This window comes from Beta vulgaris, chromosome 7, assembly GCF_026745355.1.
Source record: "Beta vulgaris subsp. vulgaris cultivar EL10 chromosome 7, EL10.2, whole genome shotgun sequence".
Taxonomy (NCBI): domain Eukaryota; kingdom Viridiplantae; phylum Streptophyta; class Magnoliopsida; order Caryophyllales; family Amaranthaceae; genus Beta; species Beta vulgaris.
The window spans coordinates 22784810-22805656 of record NC_079208.1 but is presented as its reverse complement, the minus strand read 5'-3'; the positions used below and the strand labels follow the sequence as shown (position 1 = coordinate 22805656).

The 20847-nt window shown below is 37.1% G+C and overlaps 1 protein-coding gene across 3 annotated transcripts; it reads left to right on the top strand.

The window, feature by feature from the left end:
* Positions 1-693: 693 nt before the first annotated feature.
* On the top strand, positions 694-19148 carry LOC104899290 (4-hydroxybenzoate polyprenyltransferase, mitochondrial). 3 transcript variants are annotated; one of them, XM_010686453.4, is made up of 9 exons: positions 697-1310; positions 4420-4555; positions 7859-7980; positions 10570-10639; positions 10747-10896; positions 11689-11824; positions 11941-12037; positions 18135-18218; positions 18360-19148. In XM_010686453.4, exons 1-8 carry the CDS (start codon positions 889-891, stop codon positions 18202-18204), a joined length of 1203 nt encoding a protein of 400 aa, XP_010684755.2. In that variant the 5' UTR covers positions 697-888; the 3' UTR covers positions 18205-18218; positions 18360-19148. The 3 variants fall into 3 exon arrangements, with proteins under 3 accessions (XP_048504668.1, XP_019106429.2, XP_010684755.2); XM_048648711.2 differs by lacking the exon at positions 11941-12037 and having other exon boundaries at positions 694-1310; XM_019250884.3 differs by lacking the exon at positions 18135-18218 and having other exon boundaries at positions 695-1310.
* The last annotated feature ends 1699 nt before the right edge of the window (positions 19149-20847 follow it).

Genomic DNA, 20847 nt, shown 5'->3' with positions numbered 1-20847 from the left:
TTAAGTGATAAAGGAATCCTATTATACTTAGGAGTCTAATTCCTTTGTCATTGAGTCTAATTAGGAGTTATATTTTTATAATTATCTTTAAAATAGGCGTGTGAATTAGAGATAAGTATTAGGTTGTTATTTATCTTTATCCTTTAAGATAAAGATAGGTAAGTTTGTTGGTTATTTTTGTTTATCCTTTAAGCTTTACTAGTAGGTTTAGGAAATCTTTTGTAGTATATATAGGCTATTTCGGCCATCATAATAAAGTAGAGAAGTTTAGATTAAAGTGTTAAGCTTGTGCTTGCATAGAACTGAGTGTTCAAATACACAAACCGCGACTTTGTGTGATCTTGGAGCCGAGACTCACAAGAGAACCTCTTAAACTGCGATTTAAGAGCCTATCCCTTTATTTCTTATTGTTGTTCGTCCATAAAAATCATAAAAACACAAAATAGTTCGAATCGCCAACAAAAATCACATCAGTTAGAGAAGCTCGAAACAATTTTAATGTTTTTTCTATTTCTCATGTTAAGAGAGCGGGAAACACTGTTACCTATCTCGTTGCTAGATGGGAGATTGAGATGGATTCAGAATCTGTATGGTTTGACTCTTTCCCCCAAAGCATCTTAGCTTTGGCAGGCATTGATTTAATATAACATCGTTACCCGTTCTTCTTCTTCTTCTTAAAAAAAAAAAGAACTTACTTAAATTCCAAATTATACCATTTTAATTTCATCTTTTATTTCAAACCCTTATGTACTAAACTCCCTTTTAGTGGCTCCGCCACTGCCCGTCGCCCCTCTTCTTGTGCGGATGTGAGATCTCGCCGGAGCCAGGGATTTGTACTTGAAGAAACCCAAAAACCCATTTCCCTCACTCACTCACTCGTTTTCTCACATGGCGGCCTTGTGTCGCCTCTCCCGCTCCAGCCGCAGACTCCTCTCCCTCTCTCTTTCCCACTCTCCGTCATCTCGTTACCCTAACCCCAATTTTTATCCACCCTTGTTTCCCATCCCCTATTCTAATTCCAACTCCAATTTCAATTTCAACTTCAACTTCTTGGACCATAATCTCATTCTTAAACCATTCCACCATTTTGCATCAGGCCATACATCCTTCTTATCTGCCTATTCTACCGTACCTCAAAGCTCGAATCATCCGAATGCGGGTAAAGACGACGACAATGTTGATAAGAAGAAACTGACGGCTGAGATTTCTTGGGTTGACTTGTATTTACCGCATCGAATTCAGCCCTATGCTAAGCTTGCTCGGTTAGATAGACCAATTGGTACTTGGTTGCTTGCTTGGCCTTGTATGTGGTAAGAAGTTTTATCTGCCCTTTATTTTATTTTTTTAAGCTGGAATATGTTAGCGTAAAAATAAGAAGCGACCCCTTTAGGATAAAGACTGAGACGGTGTCAACTTGCCATTTATGTTTGCCTGTTAGTTTAATTTATTACAATTTTGTCGTAGGAGTATATGGTTTATTTGATTTTATTGGTCTCGTGGTTTTAGTGAATCTTTTGCATCTATTTACATCCATTTTAAAATGTGGGCTTTTTATTTATAGTATATTGCAGATAATTACAATGCAATAATGAGCTGTTAAAATCACTTATTAGTGAATGGTATTGTGTCACTAGGCCATACAGAGGTATTAACGAACTGTACGTAGTTATGGTTAACCTCCAGGGCACACTTTGATCCGGAAGAGGTTGCAAGGGGTGTATTATTTGGCTAATTTAATAAGCCCAGGTAGAATTGCATTTGTGTACCCATTCTCATGCCAGGAAGTAGGTAACAGTGATCAAGCTTCACGACGGTGTCTTAGGCTCTGTTTGGGGAAGCATTTCAGGTGACTTAAATGATAAGGTGCTACCATTTTAAGTCACCTTATATGATTAGTGGTGTTTGGTGGAGGAACTTAAATAAAATTTAAGTCCAAAATTTGACTGAAATTGAGTTGGAGTAAAATATAGCTTTTGAGATCAGGTGCTGAAATTTTATTATTATTATTATTATTATTATTATTATTATTATTTTCTGTTTATCTTTTTAAGCCTAAAAATATATTTTCTTTTTATGTTTTTAAGTCTAAAAATAAATTTCAGCTACAGTCATAAATAATATTACCAAACAGGTTATGCAATCAGCTAGCTTATCAGTTTCAGCACCTTAACAGTTTCAGCTGCTACCTAATCAGTTTCAGTCACCTTATCCGTTTCAGCTCCATTTCAGTCAGTTTGGAGAAACATAGCCTTAGACTCTTAGTAATCTATAAAGGCTATTACTTTCAGCTTCTGGTGCATAAGTGCATCAGCACTTTAACTCGTACACTTGGCAGTACATGTTTCTCCTCCGTCTATACAGGAAAAAAATCAGGTTGCAGAGATTGTGGAGTATGATAGTTCAAGTACTCTTTTGCTGGGAAAAGGTTGGCTAGATACAATCACATTGGAAATGCAAGAAGGACCTCTATCAAGCCAAACCTGATGAAAAAAACTAGAAATTGCCCATTTAGCTAGCCGGTGGGCAACTTTGTTGAATCCAAGAAAACAAAAACAAAGGAAAACAGACTCAAAACAATTCAGCAGCGAATGTGCATCTTTAATAAGAATTTGAACCTGCCTACTTCACTTGGTTTCTTTGTTAAGGGCTCAAACAATGTTACCAGCATCACCCTTGAAGATTACTTTCTGCCGACCTTGCTTCTTTGCCACCTCCATAGCCCTTACCGCTGCTGCAGATTCTCCCATTTCAGCAGTCCACTCATTTAACAGGCTCCTAGCACAAGATAATAGGGCAGCATCATTATCGTCTCTAGCAACAATACCGTTACCCACTCTCTCAAAATCTGAATTAATGGCTGCAGCAGAGTTTACTACAACTAAAGCAGCATCTGGTGAAGTCCAGCAACCTTTAAGGCGGGCAGACGACGACGGCAGCTGCAAACCGTGCGGTTTTCCTGGAGCAGCTCAAACATATTTGTTCAGCATTTAGTAGGGCTGGAAACTGCAGATCATTGCAAGCTTTCCGAATCTGCCAGACGATTTCTGAAGGCTTCTTCTTCAACTCTTGGGATAGAATAAAGAACCCAGTCCAACATTCTTTAAAAGTAGTCAATTGACTTCTGCACCAGTCCTTTCTGTTTATAGTCCAGTTGTTACTAACCCAAGGACAGTCCTGCAAGACATGAAGAAGATTTTCGATTCGTTCCCACCGAACACACCTCACATCTTCCAACACCTGCTTCTTGGCAAGATTGACTTTATGGGGTATGTATCCCAATAATCCCTCCATAAAAAGTTCAGCATTTTAGGAGGGCTTTTAAGCTTCCATAAACAGCTCCAAAGAGGATCATATTCATAGCCATTTGAAGTGGAAGAAATGTTCTCATTATCAAGTGCCTGCCTATATGCATCTCTCACCCGAAAAATCCCATCTATACTTGCTGTCCATCATCTTTCATCTTCAGGGAGCCTTGTGCTAATTGGAACATTTTGGATTCTCTCAGCATCAAGGGGAAGGAAGGCTTCGTTAATGATATCCTCTCTCCAGCGGAATTTAATTGGGTCAATAAGCAAAGAGACTTGTGCATCCTCCTCAAAAATAATTTGGGGAGAAATGATTTGCTAGAAGCTTCACCTCCAAGTCTCGAACTAATTATCTTGCCAATTACGAATCCGATTTTCCATTACCAACTCTCCAGCACACCCGTTTTTGAGAAGGTTTCTTGAGTTCTGGATGCTTCTCCAAGCAAAACTTGGAAGCTTTCCTAATTTAGCTTCCGATAGAGATTTAGTGGGAAAATATCTAGCTTTCAAAATTCTGGACAGAAGATTGTGGGGACAAGGGTGTGCAGCTTCACAGCTGCTTAGCAAGAAGAGCATCATTGGAAGCTTCAATATTTCGAAACCCAATCTTCCCCGATCTGATAGCACAGTTTTACTCATTTCTTCCAGTTTGGGTACAATTCAGCAGTTGCATAATATTACTTTTAGTGATAATGACAATACTTTTTTCAACGGTTTATCACTATATAGTAGTATTTTTTGTAAGAGTAAGCAATGAAACTGCATCATTGAATTCTTCAAGATACACAGCTTGTCTGTGTTTTTGTATTAAAGAACAAAAAACCTTTAAAAGAATTGACTATTAGTTGCAAGGAGCCTCATGACTGTGTACAGGAACTTACTGAAAAATAGGCTGAATCTTTTTCATCCCACAACAAATAACTTGAAACTTGAAAGGGGTAAGTACTGTATGTGGATAAGAGTGAAGTCCTCATACCCTTTTCTGGTTATTTTCTAGTTCTTGTTATCTGAAGTATTCATAAATTGTCAAAAGCTTCTTTTATGCTTCATGAAAAATCAAATATGACATTTGAAAAATCAAATGACATCTTGTCATTGTATTTTTGGTTCTTAGGTCCATTACCTTGGCAGCAGATCCAGGAAATCTTCCTGATATTAAGATTCTGGCTCTATTTGGTTGTGGGGCTTTTCTCCTACGAGGAGCTGGTTGTACTATAAATGATCTCTTTGATCAGGATATTGACGTGAAGGTAATTTCTTTCTTATACTTTTTGACATGTCTGTCTCCTTGTGTAGTCTTCCATTCTCCTCAGATGGTTGCATATGCTACTTACTAAAAGAGACACTAAACTGGGTTCAAGGAATTCTATACTTGACTAAACTGCTTGTTGTTAAATACTTGTATCTGCATATATGTATCAAACTTACTCTATCCCTTCCAGTAATTGCCTGTGGTTTAGTTTTATTTGGACGTTTGTTTCAGAATGTACTTTCTGTTCTCATCCCTGTACTTTTCAGATTCTGTTCCCTATAGACATGTATATAGTATCCATTCTCTGAACTTGATTCAAATATCTGCTCTCCTCTCAAGTTATACAGGTTGATAGATGCAATATACACGCCTGAATTTCTCCATGCTTAGACCTTTCAATTTATTGGAAAGACAAGTGTAGTTGGCTTTTGTTGTTTTTGAATTTGAAGCATGATATGGAGAGAAACTCCATTTCTAGATTTTAACATCATAGTGAGTTGCTGTAGCTTTTTTATACATGTCATATCTTATTGAATAGTTTAGATCAAAGTCATTATGCTATTATGAGATCAAACTCAGGTGTTCTTCATTCAGTAACACGGGCTTTTAAAATCTTGGTTCTTTATTTACTTTTTGATTTGTAAGAGGAGTAGTTTTGGATTAACACCAAGAAGAAGAAAACGAAAAAAAACACAAAAAACAACAAAACAAATTAAGGGGGGATGAAGCAAATGAAAGCCACACCTCAAACATATAAAATTCTACCAAGTTCAACAGGGATACCGTCTAAAATAATACGTCTAACATCTTGAGAGACACCTTGAATATCTAGCCAATCAGCTGCCTAATTACCTTTGCAATGCTTTCCAGTCTGGCTTTAGTATAGCACGACAGTAGCGCAGGTCATGAGCACAATCATCATACACAACACCCTTATTTATGAGGATTTGAATACAAGTTAAACATTATAATTGAATTTCCATGTATTGATTCTACCAGTCTCGACCAACTCGAAGTACTTTAGTAAGGGCCATCACCTATGCTTATGCAATGACCAAAATTAGCAGCCATAGCTAGAAATAAATATTTCCAGGTGGTCTCTAATGGTTGCGCCACCACCAGCAGGCCCCGGGGTGCCTTACGCTGCCCCATCACAATTTAAAACACATACCAATCCAGTTGCTCATGCCAGTTCATAAGCTTGTCGATTTTCTATCCATGATCTATACTGTGTTCCTCATCTGATGCATTCCAGCATCGGCATGATTCATCAAAGCGTACTCAGATGAAAGCTCAAATGTGGATGGGAAGTTCATGTTTCGTGTCAAATACAACTATTTCGCCAATGCCAAATCCACCGTAGTGCTACACTAAAATATGACAGCCAATACTCACGATTAGCAGCAGCAGCACTGTTAGACACGTTGCTTGTAATCCAGTCTTTTAAATCGTTGCAAGGCAGTCATGCAAGATGTGAAGACTGCAATACTTGATTCATCATGGTGGCTACAAAAAAACCACCTCGGATCATCCGTGATGTGCCTCTTGAACTTGTTAAAGTTACCAAGGATATGATTCTGTCATGCGAGCCAAAGAAAGGCTCGTTTTCTTTGCTAAATTGGTGCATGCCAAATATCATTTCAACATTCTTCATCTAATGCATCATTTTCATGTCACATGAAACTCAAATCGGTTTTATTAAAAATTTCCCCTTGGTAGAATTCTTCCAGTAAACTAAATCACGAACCTTTGGGTAATGTCAATTCAAAAGTTTCAAGATCTCTTGGTGTAAATATGGAGAAAAAAATTGCTCATGTTTCCACATTTCTTCGATGGTGGCTCCTTCTAACTCCAACGGTATAGGTGGTGTGACCGAGGCACTAAGAGGTTTATTAGTGGCCTATTTCTGGTCCCAAAAAAGAGTTCTGGCATGATCATACCCTCATAAAGAAGCTTAGCGTTCTTTCAATTTTATTTTCAAACATTTGACGAGCCCACTTTTGGAAAAAACATATCAATTGCGCATAATCCCTTGCAATATTTAGACGTCATAATTCCCAAGCCGTACGGTATTAGGCTAGCTTTGTTAAAAAGGATGTGTTTGCTTGTCTCACCGATCGAATGCCAATACCATGTTTTTTTCGGTTTTCTATAGTCTCCCACAATTTCCCTAAATGAATCTTCTTGTTTGCGGATCAATATCGCCACATAACGAGCGGGGGATTTTGATTGTTTGCATCTGAGTAACAAGCACAATTTGGAAATGTGGTTTCGGTCACGATTGCGGTAACAATTACGATGATGTGAGAACGGTGATGATGCAGTTGTTGTACCGCCGAATACGAGCCAGGCCATGACATATCCCTTGAAGCCTCCTAAAACACGTTATCTGATACCTTTACGATGCGATAGTATCGGTTGGTAAATTTGAAAACCTTTACGACATGGGCGATATGATATGTTGCGACCTTGTTTTGACACCATGATAACAAGTCAATTATGCCATGTAAATAGAGTTGACTTAACCAAAGTAATCCTCCCTGCTCGATAAAGATACTTAGTTTTCCAACCCGAAAGCCTACGATAACAAAGATGGCTGAAGGTGTCTATTGTAACGCATCTTGTGAGGGTGGGTATTCCTAGGTACATGCTGATGTCCGAAGTGGCTTCCATATACAACACTAAAACAAGTTTCCTCTTGGCCGGAGTTCTCAACGTTTGTAGAGTAACAAGCTCAAGACTTGGCCAAACTAACTTTTGACCTAAAACATTACAAAAACGCTCCAAGCATTGATGAATAACCCCTACTTGATCACTGCTAGCTTCCGCAAACAAGATGATGTCGTGGGGGAAAAAAGATTCAAAAGCAGTAGACCATCCTTACTAACTCGGATGGGTTTCCCATGGTTAGCGACAATGGCTTCTTCAATTGTTTGTTAAAGTCTTTCTGTACTTATGACAAAAATGTTTCAGTTATAATGGATCACCTCATCGAATCCCCCTGCTGGGCTTGAATCTTTGGGGTCTTGGTTCTCCGAATGAATAATATTATTCATAGATTGGATGAGGAATAAGAATTTGGAACAATAATTTGCTTAGAGCAGAGTGGGCAGTGGGTGCATTCAAACTTCATTGAATCTCATTTTCATCTTGATTCATTTTTTTGTGGACATCTATTCGACCGAGATTCAGTGTCTTTTGTAGTTAATGTCAATGAGTTTCTTAATATGGTAGCCTTCGATGAAAACATGTGCAGTGAGTATCTTTTTCTCTGCAATGAATGTGAAGCTTCTGTTTTCAGGTGGAACGTACTAAGCTACGACCAATTGCCAGTGGTCTTTTGACTCCATTTCAAGGGATTTCTTTTCTAGGTGTGCAACTTCTATTGGGTCTTGGAATTCTCCTTCAGCTGAATAATTACAGGTAAGTTCTGTGTTATTTCTGTTTTCTAGAACTGAGATGGATTAGTGGTAACAATTTATATAATATATGGCTTCAAAGGAATCAACAATAGGGGGTATCACGCAAACTATGTAGTTCTTAGTATCCATAGTTTTTAAAGTAAGTTGTCGAATATCTTGAAATTTGCAGAGATGCTTGTTTCGTAATCCTCCTGTGCACATGAAGGGTCCGTTTTTCAGCCCTTTTTTTGAAGGTGGAGATTACGGAATTCTGATGCACTTTAGGTGGATCCTTTGGTTTGTAGTTAATTAGTGTTTCAAACTTTTTTATTGGTTCATAATCAATTTTGTCGTTCCAAAAAAAAGATGGATTAGCTGTGAGCCTAATTCCTCGAGGAATGATATGTAGCACATGTTTTTTTTTTTTAACTCTTCATTATCCTCTTGCCTATGTACCAAGAGTACACTGTGGGTGCGTTCTCGTCCCCTTTATTGCTGAACTTATCCGAACGTATTGGAACTAATTTAAATTTATTAGAACTTATTGGAACTTATTTGATAAGGTGTTGTACTTTATTGGAACTCATTTGAACTTATAGAAACTTATCCAATTCATTACACCCAAAACTTATTTTGTGAAGGTGAAGAGAATGCACTCCATGGATTTTTCTTTTAAAAGGTCCTCGCTTTAACTTTATGCAACATGGGTTGTTTACCTACCAACTGAACTACTGAAGTGGATTGTAAATTGTTGCATCCGTAACCTCGTTGGTACGCCTGGTAGAGACAACTAATGTAGATAGCTATAACAACTATTGTATGGACTTCTTGCTTAATCAATGAATAAATTGTTTGGTACATTTGTTTCACCTCGAAGGATCTCATTGGCAAGATGTGCTTATGGAGGTAGGGAAATTGTCACCATTAGTAATACATCCTCCATTCCAATGCACTATTTTGACAATTAATATCTTCAATTTATATTAGGAGAAATTATGAAAATGTGATATTTAAAAAACTACACATTGAGATTGATCTAACAAGACCCCATACGACTAAGTGTTGCATTAAGTATGAGATGGAGGAAGTATATTTTACTGATATTTTGCAGTAATTGCAAGAGATGAACCTGAATCATTCTAGAACAAGAAGTAAGAAAGTGCAAGTCAAATGGAGGGAGTGCATTTTAGTTGGTCTTCAGGACTGCAATTCTGTTTCTTTCTTTTGGTACATCCTTTACAGATTATTTTATGATGTGAGAGTAAAAGTTGTGGACCATCATGCTCATTTTTTAGAATGGGACTATCTTTTAGGGAAGTCTCAGAGAAGAAAATCGGGCAAACAAAAAGGGATGGAGTAGAGAATAAAAAAGCCCCCTGTTTTTTCTTCCCGGCTCTGGCCACCATTATCACTGCTGGCAGATGCTTGATAGTGGCTCACTGGCAGTGGTATTACATGCTTAATTGTGGCAAACGATTAGACAGAGTCTCTATTGAGGATATAGTGAGCTACAGGGTGGAAAAATCCAATCTGGTGCGGATACTATGCCACTTTGCCGGCTAAATAGTTGGTTGAGAGTCTAAGTCAAGGAATATGATAACCGGGTGAGGGGATCATCATGTATATTTGTGTGAGAATACTCTACGAAAATGTCTTGGAAAATCCAGACAAGTTTAGGAGAAATTAGTTTAGATAACTGGACAAGTTCCCATAAGTATAGATAAGTTCTTGAGTTCCAATAAGGGCCACCCAATTTTCAACTACAAATAAGTTTAGCTAAGTTCCAATAAAATAACTTCAAGTTAGTTTAGATAAGTTTTATACGTGAGTTTCAGTTGAAAAGAATACAAACTAAAAACAAAAGAAGTACATCAAGGATATTGGAATGGACTGATACTCAGAAAATTGTAATTGTCAAGCTCAAGATCAATTTCAGCTTGGATTCTAAATGGATCTTGGCTTGGTCCAGAATGAGCGGTTGTTTTTTGGCTGTTTGAGCTTATCAGGTCCAGCCAAATTTAAATACTGTTCATAGGGCGGAAAAGATGATATAATCTATGTGGGTATATTATTTCCATAATGTCTATACTGTATCAGTATTCACTAGTAATTTAGTTGATTCCTAAATTTTATTAGATGATTCAATTCCTGCTAATAAAAGGAGTTGCCGTCGTTGAGTTGACCATAACAGTTCAAGAACATTGCAGAAATGGCCATTTTTGATAAGGCGCATAGCATTAACCCTACTAAATTAATGGGGTTAGATTACATTTGCTTTCGAAAATTAAGCAAACAGGCATGAATGAGGAGCAAATAATCTAACCAAGTTTAGTTCTTAGTTGTGGGTACCTCTTGCAACTCCCTGTGAACACAGATAAAAAGATTGACTGCAGGGATATGACAAGAAAGTTGATATTTCTTGCATTTTCTGGTGATCTATAAGCATCTTGTTATATCTGAACCGCAATTCTCACTTGAACTACATTCTGAATAATAAAACAGAAGAACTTTGATAAACGTTTTGGACTCTGTTCATGTGATCTATGAGCTGGTTTACCCCATGTTTTGTTAACCATCAATGTGCGATGTACTGACATTCAATAATGAACAGCCGCATTCTGGGAGCTTCATCCTTGCTTCTAGTCTTCTCATATCCCCTCATGAAGAGGCTGACATTTTGGGTAATCATGATTGCTGAGCACTCTATTTTGCTATTTCTTTTTTCGCTTGCTTACATCAATGTGATTCCCTGCTGATATCTCTGGAACATGCAATTTTGGTATTGCAGCCACAGGCATACCTTGGGTTGACCTTTAACTGGGGAGCGCTGTTGGGATGGTCTGCTGTCAGAGGAAGTTTAGACCCACTTATTATTTTCCCATTGTACCTCTCTGGTGTTTGTTGGACTTTGGTCTATGATACTATCTATGCACACCAGGTAATCTCTTTCATAATTTGAAACATTAGTAGGCAAATGATCAAATTCTATTGCTCTTCTATTAAACCTACCACTTGGAATGCCATTGTGCAATTCATTCCTACTTTGAGCACCTACCAGGGGAAAAAAATGCGCTCGCGGTCGCGGTCGCGTTGTCGCGGGAACGGCTTGTAAAGGCGAAATAGAACGTTTCGCGGCCGACGCGGCGTGAATTTTTTTTAAAAAATCACATTAATATGTTTTAACCTTATTTGCATTTTTTTAGTTTATGAAGCATTATTACAACATAATATAATCAAATCTAATAGAATATCATGTTTCCTCAACTATATAATTAAATCATAAAAAAAATTTGGCCAATGTTTGAAAAGAACGGATGTAACGGGGATAAAATCGTTCTAACGCGGCGAGTTCGCGTTACGGAACGGACAACGCGGCGAGAAGTACGTGAATTTTATTATGGCGTTCCGTAACGGGATTTCGTGGAACGGTAAATCCAAATTCCGTTACAGAACGGCCGTTCTGTAACGGAACGGGAGAGTTTTAATTTCCTGGCACCTACACCTTCCTTCAGAACAGGTATTGTACGGACTGCCTCAAATAGAGTCCAGCTTGAAGTTCTTTTCCACAAAATCTACATATAGTATTCTTCCCTTAAAAGTATACTAACGAAACTAGCGCAATGATAATAATTTTACTGTAATCAAGAGGTCAAGGGTTTAACCCTTGGCTTTTTTCTTTCCAAAGTTCTGTCGTTGCATAGAAGATTAGTGAGACTGTAAATTTCTGCAGGATAAAGAAGATGATATGAAAGTAGGTGTAAAATCTACAGCCTTGAGGTTTGGGGACTTAACGAAAAAATGGCTAGGTGGGTTTGGATTTGTATGCACCAGCAGTCTCGCTCTGAGTGGATTCAATGCAGATTTGGGTTTGTGTTTCTGCTAATATTTGTATTAAATTTCTTTCTGCCATATTGGACAGATCTAGTGAATAGATTAGATTATTAAACACTACCTGCTTCATTCCTTTCTCTTGGAGCAACAGGATGGCCATATTATGCATGTTTGGCTGCTGCATCTGGGCAGATAGCATGGCAGATTTTTACAGTTGATTTATCAAATCGTGATGACTGCAATAGGAAGTGCGTTCTTCTTCCTTAGAACTATTTATTGTTTCTTACTATAATATGCTCATAGGTGAATCTGTTTTGATGTTCTTAAGAGTATGTCGAATTGTAAATCTGGAAAAGCTTTGCAAATAACTATGGTCTAGCCTTGAATATGTTTTCTACTCAACTATATACTATAACTATAGTCTAGCCCATGAGTTAACATATTCATTTGAAATTGTTGGAGCAAAGAGGGTAGATAGGGATAAAAACACAAAGGAAATAGTAGAATTATCTCTTAGTATTTCTCAATGCAAAAGTGTGCTGTGTATAGACTGTAGCAGCCTTTCTCTATACATGAGAGATGCCCTCTGTCATGATTATAAGACATTGGAGAGTCAAAACTTTTGACATTTCGATGACTGCAACTGCTGGAGAGAGTTATGTGCATTTACTTAATGATAATTTAAGACTATGTATTACATAAGGTGAAAAGTCTCATTCTTGAACACTCCTCTTTGAGACTTTTGGCCATCAGACCAAGTTTGACCCTGAGGAACTCAAATCTTCCTTTTGGTAAAGCCTTGGTTACAATGCTTGCGAGCTGGAACTCTGATGGAAAATAAACCAGCTTCACTTCTTTTTCTTGCTCAATGAACCAGCTACTTTTTTCTCTTTGCTTAGCTACTCGAAGTGCATAATACGTGAACTTCATGTGCTTCCTCTCGCTAAAACAAACAGGATTCTTTGAGATAGCAATTGCTGATGTATTACCAACCGCAACTTGTGTAGCTTCTTCTTGCTTGTGCCTCAAGTCAGCAAGTATTTTTCTGAGCCATACAACTTGATTGACTGTTGCTGCAATGTATTAGGCTTCGGCTGTAGATAGAGCTACAACTTCTTGCTTCTTTCAAATCCATGAGAACACTTCGGACCCAAGTGAAAAAGCAAAGCCAAGAGTACTTTTCGTGTCATCTTTTGAGCCATCCTGGTCACTATTTGAATATGCAAACAATTTTGAGACTGCACGTGGCCTAAAGATAACACCAAAACACGAGGTCCCTCTTATATACCTGAGCACTCTTCTCTTGCAGTAGTGCAGCACCCATATGAAGTATGAACATCGATTGGTTCACTCATTGACCTTCACAGCAAACTTGCAGCAAACATCAAATCTGGTCTGGTCGCTGTGAGGTGAAGTAGACTTCTAACTAAGCTTCTGTACTGCCTAGCATCAACTTTCCTCTGGTCATCAAACTTAGATAGCTTCTCATTTGCTGCAAGGGGCATACTAACTGGCTTGCATTTGTGCATCTTGAACCTTTTAAGGAAATTGCTTGCATAATTTCAACTTCCATTGCAAGAAAATAGTTTAGTCTTGTATTTTTTAACTTTCTTTTTGTCTCCTCCTTGAAAGAGAGGATCATCTCTAGATTGTTTCAGTTGACGAGAAGATCATCAACATAGAGAAACACGCCGAGCAAATCATTTTTGCCTTGATTCTTCACATAGATAGTTTGCTCATTTTTGCTTCTCTTTGAATCCTAGTTCAAGGCTTAGTTTTAAAAGGCGCAAGGCGCGAACAACACCATGGCGCAAGGCGAAGGCGCACACATCTCGTAGGCAAGGCGCACCTTAGGTGCCAAAAAACTTTAAAATAAAAAATAGAAACATTCTAATACTTAAAACAACATAAATATTGTATTAAAACCCATAAAAGTATACAAGCAGACATAGTTCATCGCGAAAATACCGCACTAAGTCAAAGTACTAAATATAAAGAAAAGAAATGAAGTTTTTTTAGATTCTCAATCAACAAGGTATAATTCAAATAATTTCTAAAAAAAAACTATAGTTCAAATGATATTCTAAAAACTAATTAATGTAGGCACAACATATAGCATAGTGGCATAAAGCCTAATACAGCCAGTGACTCTACAATAAATAAAAGTGAGAGAAATAAAGCCTAACATAGAAACTTTTGTTTTTGATTTCTAGGGTTAGTGTGATTTCGAGTTTTCCCCTTTGTGTCGAGTTCTAGGGTTAAGTTGAAAACTAGAGGAAAACAAGAAAAAGAAAGAAAAGTAGTCAAGTGACAGGTCATGCGTGTCTCTATACAGAAGGCGGCCGCCTTGTGCGCCTCTCGCTTTTCCAAAGGCGCGCGCCTTTTTGCGCTTTCTGTCGTCTCTCGTTCTCCGCCTCGCCTAAGGTGGAGGCTGCGTTTTCTCTAGCGCCTTGGCTCGCCTGGCGCCTAGGCAAGGCGCGCTTTTTAAAACTAAGGTTCAAGGAGATATGAGATGTGAGTTTATCTTGATAAACCACACTCGAGGCGCATGTTTTAGGCTGTAGAGAGTCTTTTCAGCTTGCACAATTTTTCTTCTTCCCCTTTGACAGCAAATCTGGGAGGTTGCTCAATGTGACTTTCCTCCTCGAGTTCACCATTGAGAAAGCTAGAGTCAACGTCAGGTTGAAAACTCTTTCATTTTACTTGAGTTGCTAAAGCAATCAGAGTTTGACTGTGTCAAAGTCTTGTGACTGGAGCGAAAGTATACCCATAATAAATCCCAGTGGGGGTACCCTTTGACCACTTATCTAGGCTTGAACTTGCTTATGCTGCCATCAGGATACATTTTGATTTTATATACCCATTTGACACCTTTCACCTTGTGGTTTCTAGGCCTATCAACTAACTCCTACATCTGATTTTTCTTTATCAAATTTATTTCGTTCTCCATTGCTTGTGCCACTTTTTGTCTTGAAAGCCGTGATTATAGGTTATTGGGTTCTTCAACTCCAAGGTAACATTTTCACATACCTCTGGATATAGATGAATGAAAAATTGGACATTCTTCGTACTGAGAGATCTTTACCTCGAGTGTTTGTGGCATACATCGGTAGCTTCATCATGCACATTACCGCCGGGAACAGAAACATGTACAATGTATGTTCTTCTTTTCAACCTTCTCTTCTTCCCAATTCCAACTTGCATCTTCAACAAACTCCACATCTTGACTGGTGTGATCTTCTCAGTATTACGATTGAAAATTCGATAGCCTTTGGTATGTGAATCATAGGCAAGGAAGATTTCTCTTTTAGCTTTTGCATTGAGCTGGCTCTTTTTTCAGCTCGATATGAGCATAGCAAATTGAGCCAAATCCCCTTAAATGTTTTGTCGTTGGCTTTCTCCCACTCCAAGCTTCAATTGGAGCTTAACTTGAACCACCTTTGTGTGCAGTCTATACAACAGATATATGGATGTACGTACACCTTCTGCCCATAAGTTCTAAATTCTTCTCCGTTAGCACATAGTGACCCTTTGTTTGTTTGGAACTCCATTTTGCTTGAGGCATATATCCGAGTGTATATTGATGCTTAAAGCCTTCATCTCACAAAATACATTAAATATAGAAGAATACTCCTTGCCCCAACCTGATGTGAGTTTCTGTAGTTCACCCAATTTGTGTTTCTAGAAGTGCTTTGAACTTTTTGAAGACATGTAAAACTTTTGATCTTCATCTTGTAAAATATATCCATGTCATTCGAGTTGAATCATCGATGGAGAGGATAATATACTTGTTTTCACCGAGTGACAAGCTTCGGTTTGGTACTCTCCAAACTTTATCCTTCGGAAAGTAACCGATGTTGCTTACCAAGCTGATAAGGTTCACATAGATCTTTAGTTATGCAAATTGAAGGAAAGTTTCTCACTAAATATTTCTTGTGAAGTTCATTGAGAGCAAGCATATTGATATGTCCATACCTCTTATGCCATGGCAAAGTCTCGCTACTAAGTTTGAGAGTGGGGGGCTACTCAGTGGTTAGAGCATCTCTCCCGATTTCAAGAGGCCTTGGGATCGATTCTCATGCTTGGCAAGTTGAGATCCCCTTTACTTCACCCAACTTGTCAAGGTTTCTCCTTGCCCAAATAAATAAAAATAATGTAGTCTAGCTACAAGTGTCGCATTTACAACATCTGTTGGAAAATCCCGCTACAAATAAATTTTGATTTTCCATCACGACTTTTGCAATCTCTTTCTTCTCGGGTCAATAATAGTTCAATGATTATTTTCAAAGACAAGCGAATATCAATTTTATCATCTGAGATCAATAAGCAAACTCTCATTCAAATCTGAAATAAGTACATCATTGATGTACTCCATACCTTTATCTGTTTGGACAACAATTGTGCCTTTTTCCGATAGATTATCGTTCCACATTCAAACCGTAATTTTGATGCAAGAGTCAAGCTTGCAAAGATGCTTGAATTATTTTTCATGTGGGATGTGCATCCACTGTCAATCAACCACGTTCTGTGTTGCAGCTTGTTGCTTGGTCTGCACAAATCACCGAATCTTTTGTTTCAGTGCTAAAGCACGAGCCTCAACTTCTGTTTGTGCCAACAATCCTTCTTTGTTTGGCCTAATGATTTGCAGTGGTTGCATTTGGATTTCCCCTTGTGACAACAATCTTTTCCAAGATGCAAATGCAACATGGAGGAAATTTTCCCTTTGATTGTAGCTGGTCCTTCCTTATTTCGTAGAGGCTCCTTTATTCTTCCCATTGTTGCTCTTATTGGTTGAGGTTTTCTGATGGTGCTGTGACTGAAAAGTAGTTTCAAAATATGTGCCCGAATCATCTTTACTAAATTTATGCTCATGGGTAAGCAATAAATCCATTAGCTGTGTCACACCGAGTTTTGTCACATCTTTTGATTCAAATGATTATGGTGGACATTATGTTGAAGCTTTTGTTTTCCTCTCGATAAATCTTCATTTGGTTTACAACTCTATGAATCTAGAAGTTTACCCTTCTATATCATCATTCCCCTTCATCTCATATAACCATGCTTCTTTTTCATGTTTCTTTTTCAAATTAAGCTCACATGATGTTGGAGATGATTGTATCAGAGACACAATTGATCATATGAGATAAAGCCATTGCATCCTTCATCTCATCATCACTCATCTTCTTTCATTGTGCTTCTGTGTAATGCACATCTTCCTTTTTTATGCTCGAAACCTTTTCCCATTATTACACTGCACTTGCTTTTAGCGAAAGCTTCATTTTGATGCACCAATAATCATAGTTCTCCCCATTGAAAGTAAGAGGTGCTGCCATAGAAGTTGCTGACGGTGAAGTTGATCTTGAAGCCATACTTCAACTTATCTTTTATTTTCTTTTTTAGTTTTTTTCAAATGGTTTTTAGGGAATTGAGATCATAATGCTCTCAACTTTTAGAGCAAAGAGGGTAGATAGGGAGAAAAGTACATAGGAAAAAGTAGGATTATTTTAGTATTTCTCAACGCTTTAGAATGCTGTGTTGTAGCTGCTCTATATATACATGAGCGATGCCTCTTGTCATGATTATAAAGCACTGGAGAGTCACAACTCTTGACATATCGACTTCTCCTAACTGCTGGACAGATTTAAGTGCATTTACTTGATATTCTAGAACTTTATTTACGTATTTATCATACTACTTTGTGTAAGATCTCTTCCTACTTATTCTCTAAAGTTGAGACCCACACCACATGCCGGTATTTTTCTCTCTTCTTTTATATTTGTCCCCTGAAGCTTTGTTTGACTTCACTCTGGGACGGACAAAGTATTTTATAACCCATGTATGCAATGATATCTTTGATTTTTCTATGATCTACCTCCCCACCCAATCTCACCAATCAGAAAAAAGAAGTTATGTTGGGCTTGTATGTTTATTGTCTATATTATGCCACAAACTTGTCTAGCATGATAATTGATTACTATTTCGAATCATAAGTTCATAACTATAGGTTAAGATGGACATTTTGTATAAGACAGCTAAAGTCACTCTATGATTAAGTAAAAGTCACCTTATTGAGCATATAATCACCTTATCTATTGTTAAAGAATCGACACGTGTCACTCTTATATGGTAGAAATGATTACTTCAAATACATCTTTTTGGATACAAAGAACACATTCTACATACCCTATAAGTTGTGATTTTGAATGCAATGGGTTATCATGATGAATGCATGTTTTGTTTCACTTTCTTGAATATTACATGCTATGTGAACTTGCCTTTTAAAAATGTAATATAATATAGGCTGGTTTATATTGTGAATGTTGCTTTTTTCTTCTGAATTTCTAGGTTCGTTTCAAATAAATGGTTTGGTGCTCTCATCTTTAGCGGTATCTTGTTTGGAAGACTAGCCTCATAGCTTGTATAATGGAGGTATATTGACTTTTAATTTCTACTGTAACATAGAAAATACACAAATTTGTGTTATGCCAAAATTCTGGCAGTGAGAATTGTCTGATTTGAATGTTGTTCTGAAGACCCCAGTTTAGTTAATCTCTCCATTTTGCTATGTAGGATATGAATTACGAATAACCTGAAGTTCACTAGCCATTCATTGCTTGGAGAAGAGGGGGAATGTCAAAAGTTGCTAGGCTCTCCTCTTCTTCGGTATTGGATTGATCAGTGTTATCTCAATTTGGTCGGAGCTTTGTATAGAATGTTGTGAACTAGTGGTTTCTTCCAGGATTCGTGGGCATTTCTGAAACTCGTGTGCGCGCTACGCAGTCCCTATAACACTTTAGGCTCATCAGAATGAATTTGTGGTTCTGCCTCACAGAGTCGCAGTAATACTTGTTTCCAGGCATATTAGCCATCCTGCTGACCTGGTGTCTACATTGATCGAATAAGCCGCCTGCAGTCCTGTCCCATATATGTCTGGCTGAAGTATAAAATTGCACTACTATGAATCATGATTATGACTCATGATCTGTTTTGGATTCCTTAGTTTCTGGAAGAATGTCGTAGTCGTGGGCTCGTGGCCATGTCTTACCTGTAAGATCAGAATCATTATGGCTCAATCAAACTCGTTCAGCATGGGCTAGCATGCCCCCCTCTAAGTGCGTGGTCAAGCTAAGCGTTATCTTGATGACAGCTAAAATCATTTTTTAATTGAGGCCACCAGGTGATGTTCTTTTCGCAAATTCTTTGTATGATGTGACTCAATAGCTAGTAAATGCCCTTTTTGATGAGACATTGTTTTTTTTTTTTTTTTGTGATTTTGATCAGACATTGTTTGGTGGTTTAGGAATTACATCATTTGTGATTCCGATGTATAATAAATTGACACATTATTTATTTTTTCAAGCTAAATTTGGTCTATATAGGTTGAATGATGAAGTCGGTCTTTTTTTTTTCATCCCCAAATTCTGTATTGCTGCGTCATGTATTACTACGTCCCTGATGCTAAATTACTAGCGATTTTTGTATTCTCTGCGTTCTCTTTTGTTCTACCTTTATTCTTATTGGAAAATTTCATATTGTTCTTGTTTTGAATCTTTTTATATAAAGCCTACATTTTGGACAAAAATTAACCTCGTACAATTTTTTCAATTCCAATCATGTCCCTTATTTACAACTATTTAATTCCACTTTATTTAGTGTTTTAATTGATTTATTCTCTCATAACTCATGTCCACAAAATAATTTCTTGATTCAGTTGAGTTTTTTCTATCTCTTCAATACCAAAATTTGGAGAACTCGAAAAATTGTTAATGAAAAGTCTTTCTCTCTTGTCAATTTGATCAAATCTTTATTTTTTATCAGAAATGTTTGTTGTGATTTAGTCATTTCATGAATCGGATTAAATCCCCTTTATTTTGTATGAAAACATTGATTTTATTTTGTATCCTCTGTTTATTTCATCCTACAAAAGGCTTCTTGGGCTCTTTCGATCCCCTTCCATCATTTAGACCGAGTCACCTTAGCCAAGCAGACTCTCGGTTCGGCTCCATCTGCTGTCGAGTCAACCAGTCCAAATCGAGGAGCAAGAAATTAAGAGGAAATAAAAGAGAGAAAGAGCAGAGAATACAATGTCATTATTACAATAATTGTTAAAAAATATTTCTTCGCAAGGATGGAATTTGATTTTTTTATTGTTTTCTCTTTTTTTTCTTAAATGTGGAATCTAACCAAGTATTTAATGTTGTATTGATTCTTCTCATAATTCTTTTTTTTTGAGGTGATTCTTCTCATAATTCTAAATAGAAAGATCAAAAGAAAATGGAGGGAGTAGTATACATTTAGCCGGGAAAGAGGAGAGGGGATATGACCTTTTATGTTCCCAAACATACAAAAGATATTAAAAATAGTTCTCCAAACATACAAAAGATATGAAAAACAGTGGGTGATTATGTTGCCGATCATGTGCAACAAATCAGTTATTGACTTATGGTAAATGCCTTTTAGTAAAAATAAATCATATATTATTGACAATGAAAAAGTGTTCACATGTTCTTTTCATTGTCAATAAAAAAATGTTGACATCAACTCATGTTGATTAAATGCTTACTATATCCTTAACTGATTAATTTATTTATATTACACCATTATTCACATAACATCATATGCAACAAGACTACTTCCAAGCAATTGTAAGGAACATATTTCATATAAAACTAATTACTTCCTTTCAACGTATCATGATCCCATATGAGAAATTTAGGTTTACCAACTTTGATATAAGCAATATACTTTATCTCCTTTAATTAATTTCTTATAAAAATCCAAACTTACGCTTTCATACTCTATCAATCATTTCCTTATGCTGTCATAAACAAACCCTTATCAGGTAATAAATAACATAACTTACATCATCACGATTCCTTATCGAGAATCCAATAACAAGTTATGTTTCCTTATCAGGAATCCAACATCCGTGTAGCTTACCATGATATGTTTCTTTATCAGGAAAATCAATATGAATATTCATATTCAATATCCATATATTGAATAAACATTCAAAACTTACCTCATATTTTTTTTCTTATGGGGAATTCAATATCGG